Here is a 19210-nt window from a genome sequence, read left to right as displayed (position 1 = left end):
AATTTGGCTTTTGTTGCCCAGGCTGGAGTATAGTGGCACGATCTCGGCTCACTGTAACCTCCGCCTCCTGGGTTCAAGCTATTTTCTGACTCAGCCTCCCAAGTAGCTGAGATTAGTTGCCTACCACCATGCCCAGCTAACTTTTGTATTTTTAGTAGAGACCAGGTTTCACCATGTTGACCAGGCTGGTCTTGAACTCCTGACCTCAGGTTATCCACCTGCCTCAGCCTCTCATAGTGCTGGGATTACAGGCATGAGCCACCGCACCCAGGCCCAATGTCTAAGATTTTTAAAGTGATAAATTTTTCTTTGGTGGAGTCTCATATATTCTGATGAAATTTTTATTTCTATGTAAGATATTTTGTTATGTTCTGCAATTTTTTTTTCTTGACCTCAGTATAATTTAGGAAAGATATTTGGTTCTTTGCATTAAAATTTTTTTATTACATTGTATATAATAATGCACATATAGAAATAAACATATATATTTCCAAGTGAGGAGATGTCTTAATTTACTCCGAGAATTGAGTATTTGTTTGTAATGTCTACCTCTTTGGATTTAATGAGAAAAGTAGTGACTCCTAATTTTGCATGTTAACGGTTCACTGTCTTGTCTTCTGGTTATTCCCTAAAAAAGTTGAAATCGGGCCAGGCGTAGTGGCTCACGCCTGTAATCCCAGCACTTTGGGAGGCCGAGGCGGGCGGATCACGAGATCAGGAGATCAAGACCATCCTGGCTAACACAGTGAAACGCTTTCTCTACTGAAAATACAAAACATTAGCTGGGCGTGTTGGCCGGCATCTGTAGTCCCAGCTACTCGGGAGGCTGAGGCAGGAGAATGGCGTGAACCCGGGAGGTAGAGCTTGCAGTGAGTCAAGATCATGCCACTGCACTCCAGCCTGGGCAACAGTGCAAGATTCCGTCTCAAAAAAAAAAACAACAAAATGCTTTCTTAGGGGTACATAGTATTATAAAGACCTGTCATAGGCCATTCAATGAAAACAGTTTTGTTGGCTATTTAAATCATGTTGCAGTACCTTTGTTTTTTTTTAATTTAAATTTTATGTATTTTAAGAAATATGCACATGGCACAAAATTCAAAGGGAATAAAAGGGTTTGTAGAGTAGGGTTCCTCAACCCCAGACGGGGCAGGGTTGGTGGAATGGTTGAATGAAACTGTTCCACCTCAGATCATCAGGCATTAGAGTTTCATAAGGAGCCAGCAGCCTCGATCCCTCGCATGTGCATTTCACAATAGGGTTCACAGTCCTATGAGGATCCAATGCCATCACTGATCTGATCTACGAAACTGGTTCCTGGTGCCAAAAGGTTGGAGACTGCTGGTTTAGAGAATCTTTGAAGCAAACAGTGTTACTAGTTTGTTGTTGGTTTTTTTTGCCAGGCTTTTTCTTTTTCATAAATAAACAAATATATATACATATATGTACACTTGTTCTTTTTCCACAGAAATGGTCACTGTCAGTGTACACTATCTGGCGATGGCACATTAAAAACACAGACTTTGCTCACACCTGTATTCCCAGCACTTTAGGAGGTCGAGGTTGGGGGGATCATGAGGTCAGGAGATCGAGACCAACCTGGCCAACACAGTGAAACCCCGTCTCTACTAAAAATACAAAAATTAGCTGGGCGTAGTATCGCACGCCTGTAGTCCCAGCTACTGGGGAGGCTGAGGCAGAATAATCACTTGAACCCGGCAGGCGGAGGTTGCAGTGAGCCAGGATTGCGCCACTGCACTCCAGCTTGGACAACAGAGCGAGACTCCATCTCAAAAAAAACAAAACAAAACACAGACTTTACCACTACTCAATAGAACCATGTAATACAACTGCACTTGTGCCCACTAAATTTGTACAAATAAAAAAATGCATAAGACATAAAAGTAGTGCATAAGAGATTGTAAAATGAACATCTGTGTGACCCCTATCCACAAAAAGAAATATAAGGTTGCCAACATCCATACATCTTTTAGCCATTCACAGCTCCTTGCCATGCCTTTTGTGGTAGCCACTATCCTCACCATTATATCGTTGACTTTGATTCTCTTTATAGTTTTATAACCTAATTATGTATTCATAAACAGTGTAGTAAAACTGTGCTTGTTTTTGGAGCTTTTCCCTGAACGTTTTTAGATACCTGAAATCTTGTAGCCCCAGGAGCAGTCTTGAAGAAGAGGAGTCAGCAGGGTCTCTGGGAGGTGAATGGGCAAGGAATTCTACACAGGTTGGCCTAGTGACGTTTGGGGACTTTGATCTTACCATTATTAGGTAGACTTCAGATCTTTTCTTGTACCAGGTGATGGAGCCATATCTTCACAGTTGCCAGGGCTCCGGAGCTAGCTCTGAGTCTACTTCTTTGAAGTGCTGCTTCTGCAGCACCTGTTTGCCATGGTCAGGGATGGTCCTGCCTGGAGTTCTGTTTATGACCATTCTCTTTCTACTTTGGTTCTGGGGGGCATTTCTGGTTTTGTGTGTGTGTAAGAGTCCTTGTGGATTGCAAAAAACAAAATCTAAAAAGTAAAGTCATGGTTTCTTCCTTTTTTCTTTTCTAATTTGTAAAATCTATGGGGTTTAATCTTAGCCTGTATTTGTAGATGCTTGCTCCTCTATCCCATTTAGGCACTTAGAAAGTTTGAACAAATCAAGGGCTTTCCTGTTTTCTGCAGAGCACCTTAGATTTTCTATAAACCTAAGTAGAAAGTGGCATTGTGGTAGAGATTGTGCCTGATTTGTAAAGAATGTTAAAAAGATCGTAGAAATAGTTTCTAATTGAATTTCATCATTCAGATACTTTCAAACTCCTGTGATGCTACTTACATCACAACCTATTACACATACACATATGTGTAAAACAGACTAAAGTTTCATGAACAGCATCCTTAGTATGTACAGTTATTCCAATGTAGTTTATTCTGTTGTAATTTTATTTTTTAAAAAATGTTGATTAGGGATCCATTAAATTAACTATAAGGTCCTTCAAGAGATCAGCGCCTATAGTTGAAAGTGCCATGATTTTCTAGAGGAAGAGATTGGCTCCAAGGAATTAAACTGAACAGAGGCAAACTAGTGTCATGGTGTGGCTGAGTGTGGAACCTTTAGGTTCTGTGCAGTGGCTTACGCCTGTAATCCCAGCGTTTGTGAGGCCAAAGCAGGAGGATCACTTGAGGCCAGGAGTTTGAAACCAACCTGGACAACATAGTGAGATCCTATTTCTTTAAAAAAAAAAAAGAGAGAGAGAAAGAGAGAGAGCATGGACTTTGGAGAAGGACAGACTTGGGCTCAAATCCTGGTTTTGCCACTTGCTGGTCATATGATCAGGGCAGTCTGTTTGGCATTCTTGGGTCTCAGTGTCATTTGACTAGGGCAATCTAGTTGGCATTCTTGGATCCTAGCCTTCTGTAAAATTAAAATGGCATCTTAATTCATTTTGTGTTGTTATAACAATGTCACAGGCACAGCCTGGGTAATTTATAAAAGAAAAGAAATTTATCACAGTTCTGGAAGCCAGGAAATCCAATATCAAGGTGCTAGTATCTGGCAAGGGCCTTCTTGCCACAGCTTCCCATGGCAGAAAGTGGAAGAGCAAGAGAGGGGAGAGCGAGCGTGACTGAGAGAGCTAGACTCATTCCCCCGCCCCCCCCCCCAAGAGATGGGCATCTCACTATGTTGTCCAGGCTGGCTTTCAACTCCTGGTCACAAGCAATCCTCCCACCTCAGCCTTCTGAGTGGCTGGGACTACAGATACACACCACTGCACCCCTGGCTGGACTCATTTTTATAACAACCCACTCTTGTGATATAATAATAAGTCCACTCCTGTGATAATGGCATTCATCTATTCATGAGGCCAGAGCCCTTGCGGCTTAATCACCCTTTAATGGTGCCATCTCTTAATATAGTCATAATGACAGTTCAGTTTCAACATGAATTTTGGAGGGAATATTCAAACCATAGCAAATAGGAATGACACTCCGTGCCTCAGGGATGTGAGGATTAGATGAAAGAATATCTAGTGTAAAGTAAGCATGGAACACACAGCAGCTTTATTAACCATTGTTCTTTGTTTCAGGATTTAATGGAGTTTCTCTGATTTCTAGCCCAATGCCCTTTGTACAAATTGCAGAATCCATTATGACAAGAGTTATGGGACAGTGTTAAGTAACAGACTAGGTGGATGGGAATTGCTTGGTCGATCCACTCACCCTTTGGAATCAGTTTAGGTGACTACTGGACTGTGTGTCCATAAACTCTGCTAGTTTATTACAGGAGTGAGAATTGTCTAAAAGTGTCAGGCAGTCACAATGCCTTCAGTGGCAGAAGAGTTGGTCTTTCTGTCCTTGTTCATGGGCAGGAAGTTAAAACTAAGGGGTATGTTTGTGTGTAAGATTAACTCAGGGGAAGGAAAGCTAGAGGAGTCTTCACTTCTCCTCCCATAATCTTACATTTAAAATCTATTGTCTTCCTTTCCCTTTCTTTTTTCCTCTCCCCCTCTCTTTCTCTTTTAAAGAATGACCAGCTTTTGCCCAGGCTTGGTGGCTCATGACTGTAATCTCAGCACTTTGGGAGGCTGAGGTGGGAGAATTGTTTGAGGCCAGGAGTTCAAGACCAGCCCGGTCAATATAATGAGACCCCATCTCTACAAATATAAGAAATTAGCCAGGAGTGGTGGTGCACACCTGTGGTCCCAGCTACTTGGGAGGCTGCGGCAGGAGGATCCTTTGAGGCCAGGAGTTCCAGGTTATAGGGAGCCGTGATCATGCCACTACACTCCAGTTTGGCAACAAACCCTGTCTCTTAAAAATCAACTTTTAATATAAAATTAAATTTATATAAAATCCAATCATTAAGATAAAAACATTTACTAACATTTCACCTTTTTTCTTCGAGTCTTTTCTCATGCATTAAAAAAAAAAGATGGCAGTAATACTGTACATTCAAACACCCTTTTAATAAAATAAAAAACTGAACTGGTTAGATAGTTCTAAATCAGTAAGATGGTAGAGGAAGGGAAAAGGGAGGGACACTTTGCTGAAAGGCAGAGATAGTGATCTCTTACTGTCTCTGAGACTGAAGGGTGGTCCTCAATTTAATCTTTCCTTCCAGGCATTCTGGAGCAGGGAAGAATCTGACTTTAAAATTGTTCTCTACCTTCTACTGTTACCTCGTTATTTGACATGCCCTCCTGAGTTCAGAAGAATAGTCTCAAGGTTTTATGCTGCCAATATTAATATCCCATTAGATTGCTGGTAGAGCTGCTATTTTGTGTGTGTGTGTGTGTGCAGTGCCAAAGCTGAATTGTTTCTAAGTTCTACTAAACATATATGTACCAGTCAGTGCTTCTCAGCTGCCTGAGGTTCCTCAACCCGTGAACCTACCCAGTCCTTTAGGAAAGCCCAGGTGTGATGCAGGAAGTAACCTGCCATCTGCCATAGTACCTGAATCAGGCGTATGCTCTGGAAATGTTGACCTGACATAAGGCCAGTCTGTCTTCTCTTTTCTTCACAGATTTTTTTCTCTTCACAGATTTTGAAGCCAGCTTCATAAGGCTGTTGGATAAAATAACGAATGGTTCTCGAATTGAAATAAACCAAACAGGTAAGCTCCTTTTAGATTCCTAAAAGCACCTCCATGCACTAAAGCATTCCTGTTTCTCCCTCTTTTTTTTTCTTTTCTTTTTTTTTTCCAGTCTCTGCTAATCCATCTCACTCTTTTTAATGGTATAAATATTATGTTTAAAACTTCACCAATCACTTTGTATTATATAAATCACTATTAAATTAGAATTTTGGGGGGACTTATATGAGGAACTCACCATATAACTTTGGAGTTATATGAGGAAGCTGTGAATGTAGATCATAATAAAAGCATATCATTCTGGATCATTTAAAAAAATACCATGTTCCTGTGGAAAGACCCAGTTACCTCTCTGTGATATGATTTTCCAAAGACGTACATGAAGTCTCCCAATTTGAAGGGCATACATTTGATTTAAGGAAGTTAGAAGATAGAAAATTTGAGATCCATAAGCAAGTCCCTCCTCTTTTTTTTTAGCAATAAATATTTTATACATAATGTTTACATGAAACTTTCCGAAGTCCATTTATTATATTATCACATTAAATTATTTCAACCAACTCTATGAGGTAGTTTATGGGCTGAATTCTATTTATTTTAAAATTTTGTTTGTTAAAATAAGTTTACATGAGTATATGCAAAAGATGTGAACATACCTTCACTTCTTTCCTCTTCCATTCCCCTCTCCAGGGGTAGCCACTGTCACAGCATTTGCTTACATGGACATTTGCATAATGCAGACCATCAACAGCATCATTCTCTTCATATTGTTCTTCAGCCAGCATTTTTTTTTTTTTTTTGCTAGTACAAATGTCTCAGAGAACTTGCCCTGCCAGCACATGCAGGTTTTCCTCAATATTTCTGTATAGTATTCCATTGTATGGATGCATGATAATTTATTTAACTACTCCCCACTGATAAACATTTAGGTTGTTTCTAGCTTTTAGATTTTCTATTAGAAACTTGTGTCTACATTGTGTGGAAAACCGTGGTAAACATCCTTTGGCTGACTCCATTAACTCTGTACCTTTCCACACACATTCCACAAATAAATCTCTGATCTCTTCCCTATCTTTGCTCTCTTAAGGCAAGCTCGGGTTCATATATGGTCCTGGACCACATGAGATATTCGATCTATAGCTGCATTCAGCCATATCTTATAGAGAACAGGTTTTGGGAATGAGATGCTCACATGTCTTTTGCCAGCTATGAGTCCCTTAATTTCCTTTAGCTTGTTTGCTTTGAAATTGCTGGAGGTTTTTTCAGTAACTTTTTTGGTGATCTGGAAGACAGATACTTCTATTCTTTTTGTGTGTGTGTGTGAGGTGGAGTCTTGCTCTGTCACCTAGGCTGGAGTGCAGTGGTACGATCTTGGCACCTGGGTTCAAGTGATTCTCCTGCCTCAGCCTCCCGAGTAGCTGGAATTACAGGTGCCTGCCACCATGCCTGGCTAATTTTTTTTTTTTGTATTTTTTGGTAGAGACAGGGTTTCACTGCTTAGTCAGGCTGGTCTCAAACCCCTGATGTCAGGTGATCCATCCACCTCAGCCTTCCAAAGTGTTGGGATTACAGGCATGAGCCACAGCGCCCGGCCCGATTCTCTTCTTTTCTAGTCATATCTGCAATGTAGATTGAGGAGTAAGATATTTATGTGATTCTGCTCCCACTACATGTTCTTTTAATTTTCCCCATCAGAGTAGTAAAAGCCTTCATTTTGATAATCTGGCCAGTTTCTCATTTGGTTAATTTGTATAAATAAACATACAGATTTGAAGGATTTAGTGAATATATGGTCTTTTTTTGTTTTTTTGATCTAAAGAATGGTTTTGTGGCCCTTACAACTATTTCAAATAACTGACCCACAATCCATTTGAGAAGTGTTCGTTACTTTGATAAGAATATGGTCCTGATTGTGATTGTTTGGATTCTAGTGTTTAATATAGTAAAGCCTAAATTTATTTTATGGAAGTCCCAAGAACTTTTTCCCATTTGAGTGACTGAACATGCCTCCTTCCTCTAATGTTAAATATATTTTTGGTAAATTGTGCCAGAGGGCATTGCAAAATATTTTGTGCAGCAGAAATGCCCTGTTCCACCATTTATGTCTTCCTATGTAAACAGTTTTTTACATTGATATGCAAATCTAGTAAGAAGCTTTTTGGATAGCCAGGCATGGTGGTTCATGCCTGTAATCCCAGCACTTTGGGAAGCTGAGATGGGCGTAAGCTTTTTGAATAGCCAGGCACGGTGGTTCATGTGTGTAATCTCAGCACTTTGGGAAGCTGAACCTAGGAGTTCAAGACTAGCCTGGGCAACATAGTGAGACCCTTTCTCAAAAAAAAAAAAAAAGAAAAGAAAAGATTAGCTGAACATGGTGGCATATGCCTAGGGTCCCAGCACTTTGGGAGGCTGAGGTGGGAGGATCACTTGAGCCCAAGAGTTCAAGACTATCCTGGGCAACGTAGTGAGACCCTTTCTCTTAAAAAAAAAAAAAAAAAAAAAAAAAAAAAAGAAAAAGAAAAAAGAATTAGCTGGGCATGGTCCCAGCTACTCTGGAGGCTGAGGTGGGAGGATTGCTTGGGCTCCGGAAGTCGAGCTGCAGCAAGCTGTGATCATACCACTGTACTCCAGCTTAGGGGATAGAGCAAGACCCTGTCTCAAAACAAAACAAAGCTTTTTGAATGATATGATTTTGTGAAAAGTGAATAAAGATAGTAGTTTCCACTAAAGCCATAACATATTAGGCATTTCCATGTATCAATATTAAAGTAAATGAGCTACTATTAATGGCATTGAATGCCATAAAGTACTTGCCTTTTCTTGGCATCATTTTTGGTGAATGAGGTATATGAGAAATCTCATTTCAGCAGCCCTGGAGGATGCTGGTTGCTGGTGTGATGATTTAAGCACATTATTTGTAATTCCCCTCTGTGGTCAGCCTAGTCTGAGAGTGTGCTGTTGGGAGACTAGGGTGCTTATTAGGATCTCTCTTTGCCCTGCCATGACTTTGGCAACTCAGATGGCTTAGGGAGGGGCTTAATTTATTACTGATTATTAAATTACATTCACAGTTTATTATTGTTACAGGGGCTTGACCGTAGTGAGTCAGCTTTTGGAGTGAAGTGTGGGCTCTTAGCGATGGCATTTCAGGCACTCTTGGATGCCCTTGTCAGACTTTCCCCTTGGAACTCACTGCCTTCATTACCTTTGTGACATTTTAGTTTTTTTCCTGCTGAATGTGGCTCTTTTTCTTCTGGTTTAAGGAACAACCTTATATTATCAGCCTGGCCTCCTGTATGGTGGATCTGTGGAACATGACTGTAGCGTCCTTCGTGGCATTGGCTATTACCTGGAGAGTCTTCTTTGCTTGGCTCCATTTATGAAGCACCCGTTAAAAATAGTTCTACGAGGAGTGACCAATGATCAGGTTGACCCTTCAGTGAGTATTGAGAACAAACCGTGGTGTGGTTTTGGTTTTGTCTCTTGTCACAACCCGACTTGTGAGAAAAAAGTTCCTCATAAAGCAGTTTTATTTCAAATGTATATTCCTTTTGTTATTTACCTTGAGATTTAGAGGTTAATCACTCTAGGACACAGATGAACCAAAACTTAGGGTCATCAAATTCAGGACTATTGTTAACAGTTACCAAGGCGCCTTTTGTTGTTACCTAAGAACCTTCAGAACAGTTGCTCGCAGTCATAGTTGACATGAACTATAGTTCTGTTGACTGTAGTATGTCAGAGTGGAGTTTTTGTAAGGTCCTGTGGTAGCTGAGGCTAGAGGGCAGCCTATCAAATTTTGGGCAGGAGATCATAGTTCCTTTGCATTGCTACAACATAATCTTGACTTACCCAGGCTTCAATCATAAACTCAGGGGCTTTTGTTTTCTGAGAAGAGTTTGCAGATAGAAAAAGGGCATAAAGTCAGGAAAGGAATGTGTGAGCTTTGATAGTTTGTGGGTGTCAGCAAGCTTTTCATTTTTATTTTATTTTTTTCACCAAGGGCCATGCCAGAGCAAGCTTTTTATTAAACATGCTAATTTTTCTGCAGATATGGAGAGAATGGTTTAATATCAAGCAAAACTTTTTATTATGATCACAACTGTCTTCGTGCCATTCTAGGATGAAGTGTGTGTGTGTGTGTGTGTGTGTGTGTGTGTGTGTGTGTGTCAGAGAGAGACAGAGAGATTAGAGAATTCTAGAGCAGTCCTGTCCAGGCCTTCCTCCCTTGTAGGGAGGGGTGGATTCCCTGCTTTTGGATGCTCTCCTGTCAGAGAAGATACCTTAAAACTGATGGCCATGATGCAAAGTCCAGACAGAGGTAGTACGCTTGTCTTTACCATTACAGGCCAAGACCAATGAATGGGTAGCTTCTGAGGCAGAATGTGAATTATGTAGCTTTTCTACTCAGGGAGGACCAATGAGATGATGCTGTGAGCCCCAAAGTAGAGACTGCTGGTATTCACCAAGATACCTACTAGGGTATAAACGTTGTTAGTATGTTCTTAAGCAATAAAAACGTATTCTTCATTTCTTGGAAATTTAGCTGCATAAACTCTTTTTCCTGGGATACTGAGTATAGTACAAGATCTGGAATTCTTAAGCTGTAAAGGAATGTTGCGTAAACTGTTTAGACTATTTAATTAAGTGACTTTTTTTTTTTTTTTTTGCATTTTCTAGAAGACTATAGGAAATGAGTTCTTTGCATAAAAGAATGAGAAGAGGTATAAATACCTTTAGGTTGGAAGAGGGGAAGGTGCCTCAAACAGTGGAAAAAGGCCCTGAAGTATGCAGCAGTGTGTGTATCAGTTTTGTACTTTTTTTCTATACTTGCTAATTATCTTAAAAGCTTTTCTCACTGGCAATATTTTAAAAATTTTATATGTTAACATTGACAAAAGGTCAGTTGATGAATTTCTCAGAAGTGGTACCCAAAAATCTGTTTTCTTATGCTGTAGGAGTATCTGCTTTTGCCAGCTGCATGACTAAAATGACCTTGGTTGGTATCTGACTGCAGGCCAGAGTAAAATAAATATACCTAATCCTGAATAAAGAGTGACTTCTTCAGCTCATTCCATGGCTCCTTCATTTCTAGCTTCTTCTTTTCTGTGTGGTTTCCTTATTAGTTCATGTCTGCCTCTACTCTCTACATACAAGGATGAAATGAGTGATTCAGTCCTTAACAAACTCCTAGTCTCATGGGGTGGACAGCTGGGAACTCATTTAGGGAGATTATCAGGATGAATACCCTTGGGCTCTGATAGAGGTAGAAGCAAAGTGCTTAGTGTCAGAAAGGGTTTCTTGAGGAGGGAAAATCAGAGTCAGCCTGGGTTTTAGGAAGATAATTCTGGAGGTTGAGTGAAAGATGAATGGAGAGGTGATAGACTAGCTTGGGCATTATGGAGATGGAAGGAGAAAGGAAGGGGCAGATAGGACAACTAATTGGAGGCGGAGTGAGAGGAAGGGGCCATAGATGACTTCACAATTTCTGTCCTGGTTGCCATAAAGGATCATGATCATAAAGATCATTCCCATTTGACAAAGGGAAGAGGAAAATTGCAGTAGGATAATGGGTGATGCTTTTTATTTTGGTCCTGTTCCGTGGAATGTTGGCAGCCTGACCATGTAAGGATTTCCAGTTGGCAGTTAGAAATTATTGTCTGGAGCCTCGGAGACAGGTCATCAGAATCTTACCTGCTGATACTTAAGCCTCTAGGAATATGAGATTGATTAGGCTGAGGCTGAACACTGGTGGGTTTGGCTGAATTCATCTTTCATGTGTTTTTCCTTTGACACGTACAGTGTGGCAGTGGTGGCGGTGGTAGTGGTGGTTGTTGATGGTGTGTATATGTATCTGAATTGGTTGTTCATGTTTGAAACTCCAGATTTTACATTATAATAGGGCAGTGTGACAATACTGAATGGTGGTTCCTCCATGACAGCCATCAGTTGGAGGTGAGTAGCAGCTGCCTTTTTTGGATAAAGTGTGAGCCTTCAGCTGGACACAGGTCACAGCCGACCTCATCATTCATTTAAGCTTCCTCTCTGCCCTCTATGGACATTAGAGTTTCTGCCCCGTGGTCCAAGGGACTGAGAATGCAAGAAGGAGAAATGAGTGTTTTAAGGTGTGAGTGGGAGAAGAGGAGCTAGAGACGGAGTGACTGTGAAGATAGAAGTATTTGGAGAAGCCAAGCAGGAATCAAGTTCTAAGAAGTCAGGGATAATCCACAGAATCACTCTTTGCCGGAGTTGAATCAGTTTCAGCAGTGAGACGTTTTTATTGACCTTTGAGAGAACAATATCATTGGAGTATAAGGACAGGAACAGACTGAGGAACGAGTAGGAACTAGAGCTACTGGAAAGTTAGGAGATTCTTCCAGAAGTTCTTAAGAGGTGAGGTTGGGAATTTTTTTTAGGCTAGGGGAAGTTTGAACTTGCCTGTAGGCTGAGGAGAAGCTGTAATGGAAAAGAAAAGAATTAAAAGCGGAGAGTCCTTGCCGAAGTCCAGAGGGGATAAGGATTGAAAACAGAGGTGATGGAATGAGTTATGAAGAGGAAGAAGACATTTTTTCCTTAGAGGCAAGAGAATAGAAAGTGGGGAGAAATTTTAAAGAGAAGAAAAGTTTTAGGAGGTCTCCTGACTCTTAGTGGTGTGGCACCAGAGCTCCCAGTAATTATTTATTGGTGCCAACAAGCTGCTCCAATGGTGGGTGAAGATTCCATTCTTTTCCAATTCCCTCTTAGAGAAGAAAAAGAAGTACAATAATGTCTACCGTGTACTGGGCATTATTATACATATGTATGTATGTGTATATCCATATTTCTTTAATTCTTCTACCAACTCGGGTGTTTCAGACAAGGTAACTGGAGAGCAGTTTTCTCCCCCCCCCTTTTTTTAAGCATACATTGATTACATTTTTACCTTTTGATTGATTGACTGCACTGTAATGTTAATGCCTTTGCCCTGAGCTGCCACTTAAGTGAGATCTTTGCCTTTTCTCTCTGACCTCAGAGTGGACCGATCAGTTTCCCTTAAGCAGAACTTGCAGGCCACCATCACTCTGCTAAAACTAGAATGTGCAAAGCTGCAGGAGACTGTAGAGTGTTCAGCCCCGCCTCTCATTTTACACAGGAGGAAACTGAGGCCCAGGTGACAGGGAAGTATCTAGGGTCTCAGAGCCAGTGAGAGGCAGAGTACGTCCCAAGCCCTTATCTGCTTTTCCTGCTCTTGTCCCACTGCACCAAGTTGCTTGTCCTCCATGTCAGATGGAGAGTGATAAGGGGACAGGACTACACCTGGAATTACCCTTGGGCTTCTGGCTGAACTAAGTAAATTTGGCTTCACCTTTTGTGACTCAAGGTATAGGAAAGATGAGCCAGAAGGAAGGCTGTGTTTTTTCACCTTTTTTTTCCCTCAGGAGAGCCGGTGGCTGGCCAGAGTAACTGCAGCATTGCATCCCCTGCTTTTTCAGAATCTGACTTGGCCTTCTCCCCTGCTGCCCTAAAGCCTCAGCTGTATTCTTCTTTATCTCGCAATGCTAAATGCATATATTAAGTTTTTGAGTGTGCTTAGCTTTATTTTTTTATTTTTAGAGATAGGGTCTCACTCTGTCTCCCAGGCTGGAGTGCAGTGGCATGATCATAGCTCACTGAAGTCTTAAAGTCCTGGGCTCAAGTGATCCTCCCACCAGCCTCTCAGGTAGCTAGGGCCACAGGTGTGCACCACGCTAATTTTTTTTAGTAGAGATGAAGTCTCACTATGTTGCTCAGGCTGTAGCTTTAATATTTAAAATTAGCTGATCTTTAATGGTTTTCCTAGTTTCCCTTGCCCCACCTGATCCATTCTAAGCATGTTCTTAGGCCTCACAGGTCATTCCTACGTCTGGTAATTTTCTGATATCACAATATTTAGTTGCAGCTTCTTAGCCTATTAGAGTTGGTTGCAACTTGGAGATAGCTGGGCTTGAGCCCCTTGCCTTAGAGATAAGGAAATTCAGTTAGTTGTGATTTTCTTGTCTGAGGCAACATAGCTAATTAGAAGCAGAGCTGGGACCAGGACTAGGGCTTTTCCTATGCCTTCTGTGTGGTGCCCACCCTCACAGGTCCAGCTGACAGGTCCAAGAAGGGAACAAGTAATAGAGTAATTTTCTTTCCCATGTAGCAGTTGAGGCAACATTTGCCGACTCGTTAGATAACAGTACATGATTTGAATGTCATCTTTCTACCCTTATCAGGAATCCGCAAATGTATCAGAAAGACCCCAGACTTCCTAGGAGCTCGGAATGCAGGAGGAGATAACAGTAACACGCGGCAAAGTCTTGCCATTAACTGTGGATGTTGTAATTGTAGTTTTGAGTTTGTGCTGCTTCCTGTAGTTTGAGGCTCTCATCACCCCCACTCCCCACTCCCATGTAAAACCATCACCTTCCCTTTAGCTGCCTGTGTGGTGCTCATCATTGGCATTCTTAGGTGAGCTGCTGAATAGTTCATTTGGTTTGCTTTGACTCGGAATGCTACCAGCTCTAAACATTAAATAACCATACTGGACAAATGTTAATGAAAATATTTTCTTCTGTAGCGTTTATATCTATAAGAATGAGTAGGGTTCTCCAGGCTGGGCGTGGTGGCTCACACCTGTAATCCCAGCACTTTGGGAGGTTGAGGTGGGCAGATCAACAAGGTCAAGAGATTGAGACCATCCTGGCCAACATGGTGAAGCCCCGTCTCTACTAAAAATACAAAAATTAGCTGGGTGTGGTGGCAGATGCCTGTGGTCCCAGTTACTCGGGAGGCTGGGCAGGAGAATTGCTTGAACCCGGGAAGCAGAGGTTGCAGTTCGCCGAGATCACACCACTGCATTCCAGCCTGGCGACAGAGCAAGACTCCATCTCAAAAAAAAAAAAAAAATTGAGTAGGGTTCTCCATCCATTTGTTTTCTACAACAGTCCAGTCTCTCCATGCTTTTTGTATTATGCCTCCGATGCTCATGATGACTGTAAGGTAGGTCTCCATGTCATAAATGAGGAAAGTGTGGCTCAGGGAAGCCCAGTGGCCCGTGAAATCAGTGTTCCTCAGGCAGAGCCAGCCCACTCGCTCAGTTATATGCCAGCATCCTTTCTGTTTACCACACTGCATCATCTACCTGGTTGCTAAGCCTCACTTGTTTTTTTGACTCTTCTATTCTGCCGAAGGTTTAATTAAACTTTTCTTTTCTGAAATAATTTCATAGGTTGATGTTCTTAAGGCAACAGCACTCCCTTTATTGAAACAATTTGGGATTGATGGTGAATCATTTGAACTGAAGGTAAGAATGTTTAAACTGTTGACCATATGTTCCTGTGGAGAACATTTTCCCACTGACTCATTGGAAGAGCTGTGTGACTCAGTGTATGTGTGTCACATTTGAGGTCACCAGTTATCAGAAGACTCACAGGGCTCATGAAGTAAACGCTGCAGACTTGGAACTGCAAGGGACCCTTTAGTAATAATAATCGTAGCTGACAGTTCTGTTGCACTTACTTTGCGGTAGGGGCTGTTCTAAGCAGTTTACAAAGACTAACTCCTTTTCTCCTCGCAACAGCTCCGCCCATGTCCCTCAGCTAGCAAGCAGTGGAGAATAGATTTGGGCCATATTGGCTTTCTGATCTAAATGATCTGGATATAATTTATATTCAGGGGCTCCCAGCCTGGATGTCCCTGAGAATTTTCAGTATTTCCAAAATCTAGTAGAAGTAGTTTAAGCATCTGTATATTGTTGAATTATATCAGTCCAATGAGGTAAACCATTTGGCATCTCTGCCTTTTACATTCATGTTTTAAACGGGGAAAATGACTTCATTTTTATTTAATAATGTTTTGGTAGATCAATTATTTGCATGGGAGGAGAAAAAGTGGTTTCTGATTGTTAAGAAATGGGCTCAGATGATGGACTAGGTCAGCTCCATATTTTAAGGATAAAGAAGTGTCCTTTTCAGGGTTAAAGAGGTGAGTGGCACAGCCACTTGGGTAATAGACTTGGACTTTGACGCACGCTGAGCGTGTACTCTCTAGGAGCCAACATAAGGTGCTGTTGGTCTTGAAGGGAATGACAGATTTAATATGGAAGAGCTATGCCTTGTAAAGAAGCATCTGTTGGTGTAAACCTTCCTGGGCAGGGTGTCAGGGTAATCCATTGCTTTGCTTCATCCTCACCTCATCTTTCTCACTCTCTGTGTAGATTGTGCGACGGGGAATGCCTCCTGGAGGAGGAGGCGAAGTGGTTTTCTCATGTCCTGTAAGGAAGGTCTTGAAGCCCATTCAACTCACAGATCCAGGAAAAATCAAACGTATTAGAGGAATGGCGTATCCTTTCCATTTATTTGGATTTCTTTTCTTTTTTCTTGCCTCACTAAGATAAGAATCACTAACAGCTTTACTTCTTCCCAAGGTTATTTACATTTTAGACTACAACTTTGAAAAGTCTTAACAGTGAAATCATAATTGCTGGCTGAGTTAGGATGTTCTGTTATCTGCCTCACCATGACTACATTGATTGAGTCATTCTTTTTATTTTTTAATTTTCCAGTTAGCATTTAGGCTCTGATGTATGTGATCCTCTCTCAAGTGCTTTGGTTTGGGGGCCATGAATATACTGCAGTCCCTCCCTCAGAAGAGGTCATCATTCAGTGAAGGAGCCAAATATGAAAACACACTGTTCTGATATAACATGCAAAATGATGTGTGCAGTGGGGTGGGGGCCTGGAGTAGACAGTGGTCAATTTTGTCTGGAGGACCTGGGAAGGCAGGAGTAATCATAATGAACAATATCTACTATTAAGTACTTACTCTGCCTCTACTTCAGTAGTCCCTTTACATGCTTTTAAGCCTCAGATTGACTCTTGAGTTCACTTACATCCTTTTTTGCAGATGGGGAAACTGAGACGTCAAAAGCTTAAGGAATTTGTTAATAACGTCACACTGCAGAGCTAGGATTTGAACCTTGTCTGTGTGACTCTGAAGTACAGGCATGTAATTTTTACTTTTTCCCATAGAAAGGAGCCTTGAAGAACAGAGGGTTGCAAAGTAGAGTGAGAAAGGAGGAGTGCTTCAGGTAGAAAAATGGGCCTGAGAAGAGGTGGCAGCGCACAGTGGTTCTAGCGAATGGCAAGTAATGAAGTGTGACCAGATTTCAGGTTGGTCTATGGCATTTGATGGTAGAATGGGGCATGAAGACAGGCAGGAGCCAGTGAAGAGCTGAAGGTGGCTGGAATCAGATACTATGCAGAATGCAAAGAAAGGATGGTGGAACCCTGAGAGGCCACCAGAACTTGAAAGCAAGAGTTAAGTAAGGAGGGAAGTAAGAGTGGGGAAGAGGATAAACAAAACATAGCTTCCTGGAAGCTCAGGTCAGCAGGTCAGCACCTTAAAAGGCCCTGAGGAGTTAGCATTGGGGTGGGGGAAAAGCTGAGGGACTCAGCAGCAGGCTGCCACTGACACCCTGGGGAAGAGTGCTGGATCTCGATCCTGAGGGACTAATTCTGAGTTGTGGAGTGAAGGGGAGGGAAACGGTGGCTTGTGGGGACCACTGTTTACAGAATCTTGACAGGAAAGAGAAGGAGAAGGAAGGATGAGGTGGTAACTTGATGAAGCGAGAGCGGGGGAGACTCCCTCCCTTTTAAAAAAGATTGGTAAGGATTCGAGTGTTTTTGTAGGTTGTTAATGCCGATGAAGCAAATTAATGAGCTGATTAAAAGCCCAGGTGCTGGAGTCAGAAAGACGTGGGTGCTGATGCTGACTGTGCCACTCACCAATGGAAGCATCTTGGCCCTAAGCATTGGTTGCCTATATATCTTGGTCCTGTTATAACTGCTGTGTGGGACTGTCATGAAGGTAAAGTGAGATTATGGTTGCACAGTAGCAGGCACTGGTGTGTAAGTAGCTTTGGGTAAATGGTTGCTACTCTTCTTTTTATTCTTACTTGAGAGGGGATGGATTCAACGCCACAGGCATACAGTAAGGGTGGCTCCAGGTAGAGCTGTGTGGAGGTGAGTGGAAGGGGGTTGGGGTGAATTTTTCAGTTGTTACCGAGTTAGGATGAGATTGAGGGTAAGGGGATGGGCAGGGTAGGATAAGAGAGTGACAAGGATGGTAAAGATGTGCCTTCACAGTGGGGCATCATAACTGAAGATAAGAAAAAGGCTGTGGAACAGCACAAAGGTCCTGGCCGAAGGTGAAATGTTAACACAGTGCCAGCTGCATGGCCATGTGGCTATGTCCAGTGGCAATTGGCAGCCTAGAGGGAGGAGTAGAGAATGTGGGAGGACCAATTTCATCCAAGGATGGATGCAGGTTGGCAAGGTGGGTGGTCCTACAGGGAGACAGTTGGATCGTGGGTGCTGGAGCATCGGGAAGTACATTCTTCACTGAGGATCGTCACAGGGGCTCACCAGCCTGGAGAAAGTAGGTCAAGGGACAAGAAACTTTTAACAGGTTTAAAGATCAGGTCTAGTGGAAATAGATACATGTACTGTGTAGGACAAGAGATTGTGTTTAGGGAATTTTGTTTTGGCATTTCAGATACTAAAAGTGGTAAAATTCTAGGTGCTGACAGGATCTGGGTGGGGACAGGTGTTGGAGGCCATAGAGCAAGATGGGCTGTGGGATGACTTTCCTGGCGGGAGTGTGACAAGGAGGGGTAGACCAGAAGGCCTGCTTCTCAGGGCTGGAGTGGATGCTTAAGGTCAGGTTTTGTATTTCTCAGGAGGTTTGGGGATGGTCTTACTTGGAGGAAGAGAGGTGTAGCGTGGACTTTGTTTTCAGAGGCCTCACATAGCTTGAACAGTAAGTGGTGAAGGGGAGAGAGTAGGGTGGGCTGCAGAGTCATGGGCAGAGAGAGTGCTAGTTAAGATAGAAGCTCAAACTTGGGTTGCTGCCTGACGTTCTTTTTAAGGATTATCAAAAGCACAGGAATACAAAATAACAAAGCCTTCCTGGATTATGGTCTGTTCTCTGCATGGCTGTCCCCTAGCCCATGTAAGTGTCAAGCCTTGTATGTACCAGGAGAGAATGGGCAAAAGGAGAAATGTTCCTTTCCTAGGAGCCCTGAGGTTGATGTATAGTTAAATTGCCCAGGCAACTTTCTAAGGTGATGTTCAACTCTGATATCCAAATCAGAGGAGCTGGAATAAGGTTAATGAGGTTACAAAGAAATGGAAATGCGGTGTAACTAGGTGTATGTTTTTAAAGTCAATGTGCCTTTCCTACTTGAATTCATTCTCATTAACAGATGCATTGTATCCCACCATTGATGCCCCACTGTGAAGGCACATCTTTACCATCCTTGTCACCCAAAATCAAACCCTGTTGATGGCCATTGAGTTGTTTTTTGCTTTTCACCATTGCCAAATACACTGCGGTTAATGGCTTTAACCGCAACATTTTTGGCAATGGTGAAAAAAAGTGTAGTAAGTGTACAGGAATACACTTTCCAATACATTCCAATAAGTGTACAGGAATACACTTTCAGTACTATTTTGGGTTTGGGGGGTAGTTTTTTTTTTCCTCCTTATTTGAGATGTGTTTCCTTTATGCTGTATTGGCGGTAGTGAACTTTGTTTGGAATCCAGTCTCTGTAGTG

At 42.1% G+C, this 19210-nt stretch overlaps 1 protein-coding gene across 4 annotated transcripts in view; it reads left to right on the top strand.

Annotated features, from left to right (window-relative positions):
• RCL1 (RNA terminal phosphate cyclase-like 1) overlaps positions 1–19210 on the top strand; it is a 64252-nt gene that overhangs the window by 22137 nt on the left and 22905 nt on the right. The window contains exons 2-5 of one of the 4 annotated variants that reach the window (XM_011937333.1): positions 5545–5616; positions 8859–9034; positions 14825–14899; positions 15812–15936. In XM_011937333.1, coding sequence (XP_011792723.1) covers positions 5545–5616; positions 8859–9034; positions 14825–14899; positions 15812–15936 — 448 coding nt within the window. Of the gene's footprint in view, positions 1–5526; positions 5617–8858; positions 9035–14824; positions 14900–15811; positions 15937–19210 lie in introns of all 4 variants that reach the window. The other 3 variants (XM_011937332.1, XM_011937334.1, XM_011937335.1) reach the window with 3 other exon arrangements.

The sequence above is a fragment of the Colobus angolensis genome, unplaced genomic scaffold (assembly GCF_000951035.1).
Source record: "Colobus angolensis palliatus isolate OR3802 unplaced genomic scaffold, Cang.pa_1.0 Scaffold162, whole genome shotgun sequence".
Lineage (NCBI taxonomy): Eukaryota > Metazoa > Chordata > Mammalia > Primates > Cercopithecidae > Colobus > Colobus angolensis.
This window is presented reverse-complemented; position numbering and strand designations above follow the sequence as displayed.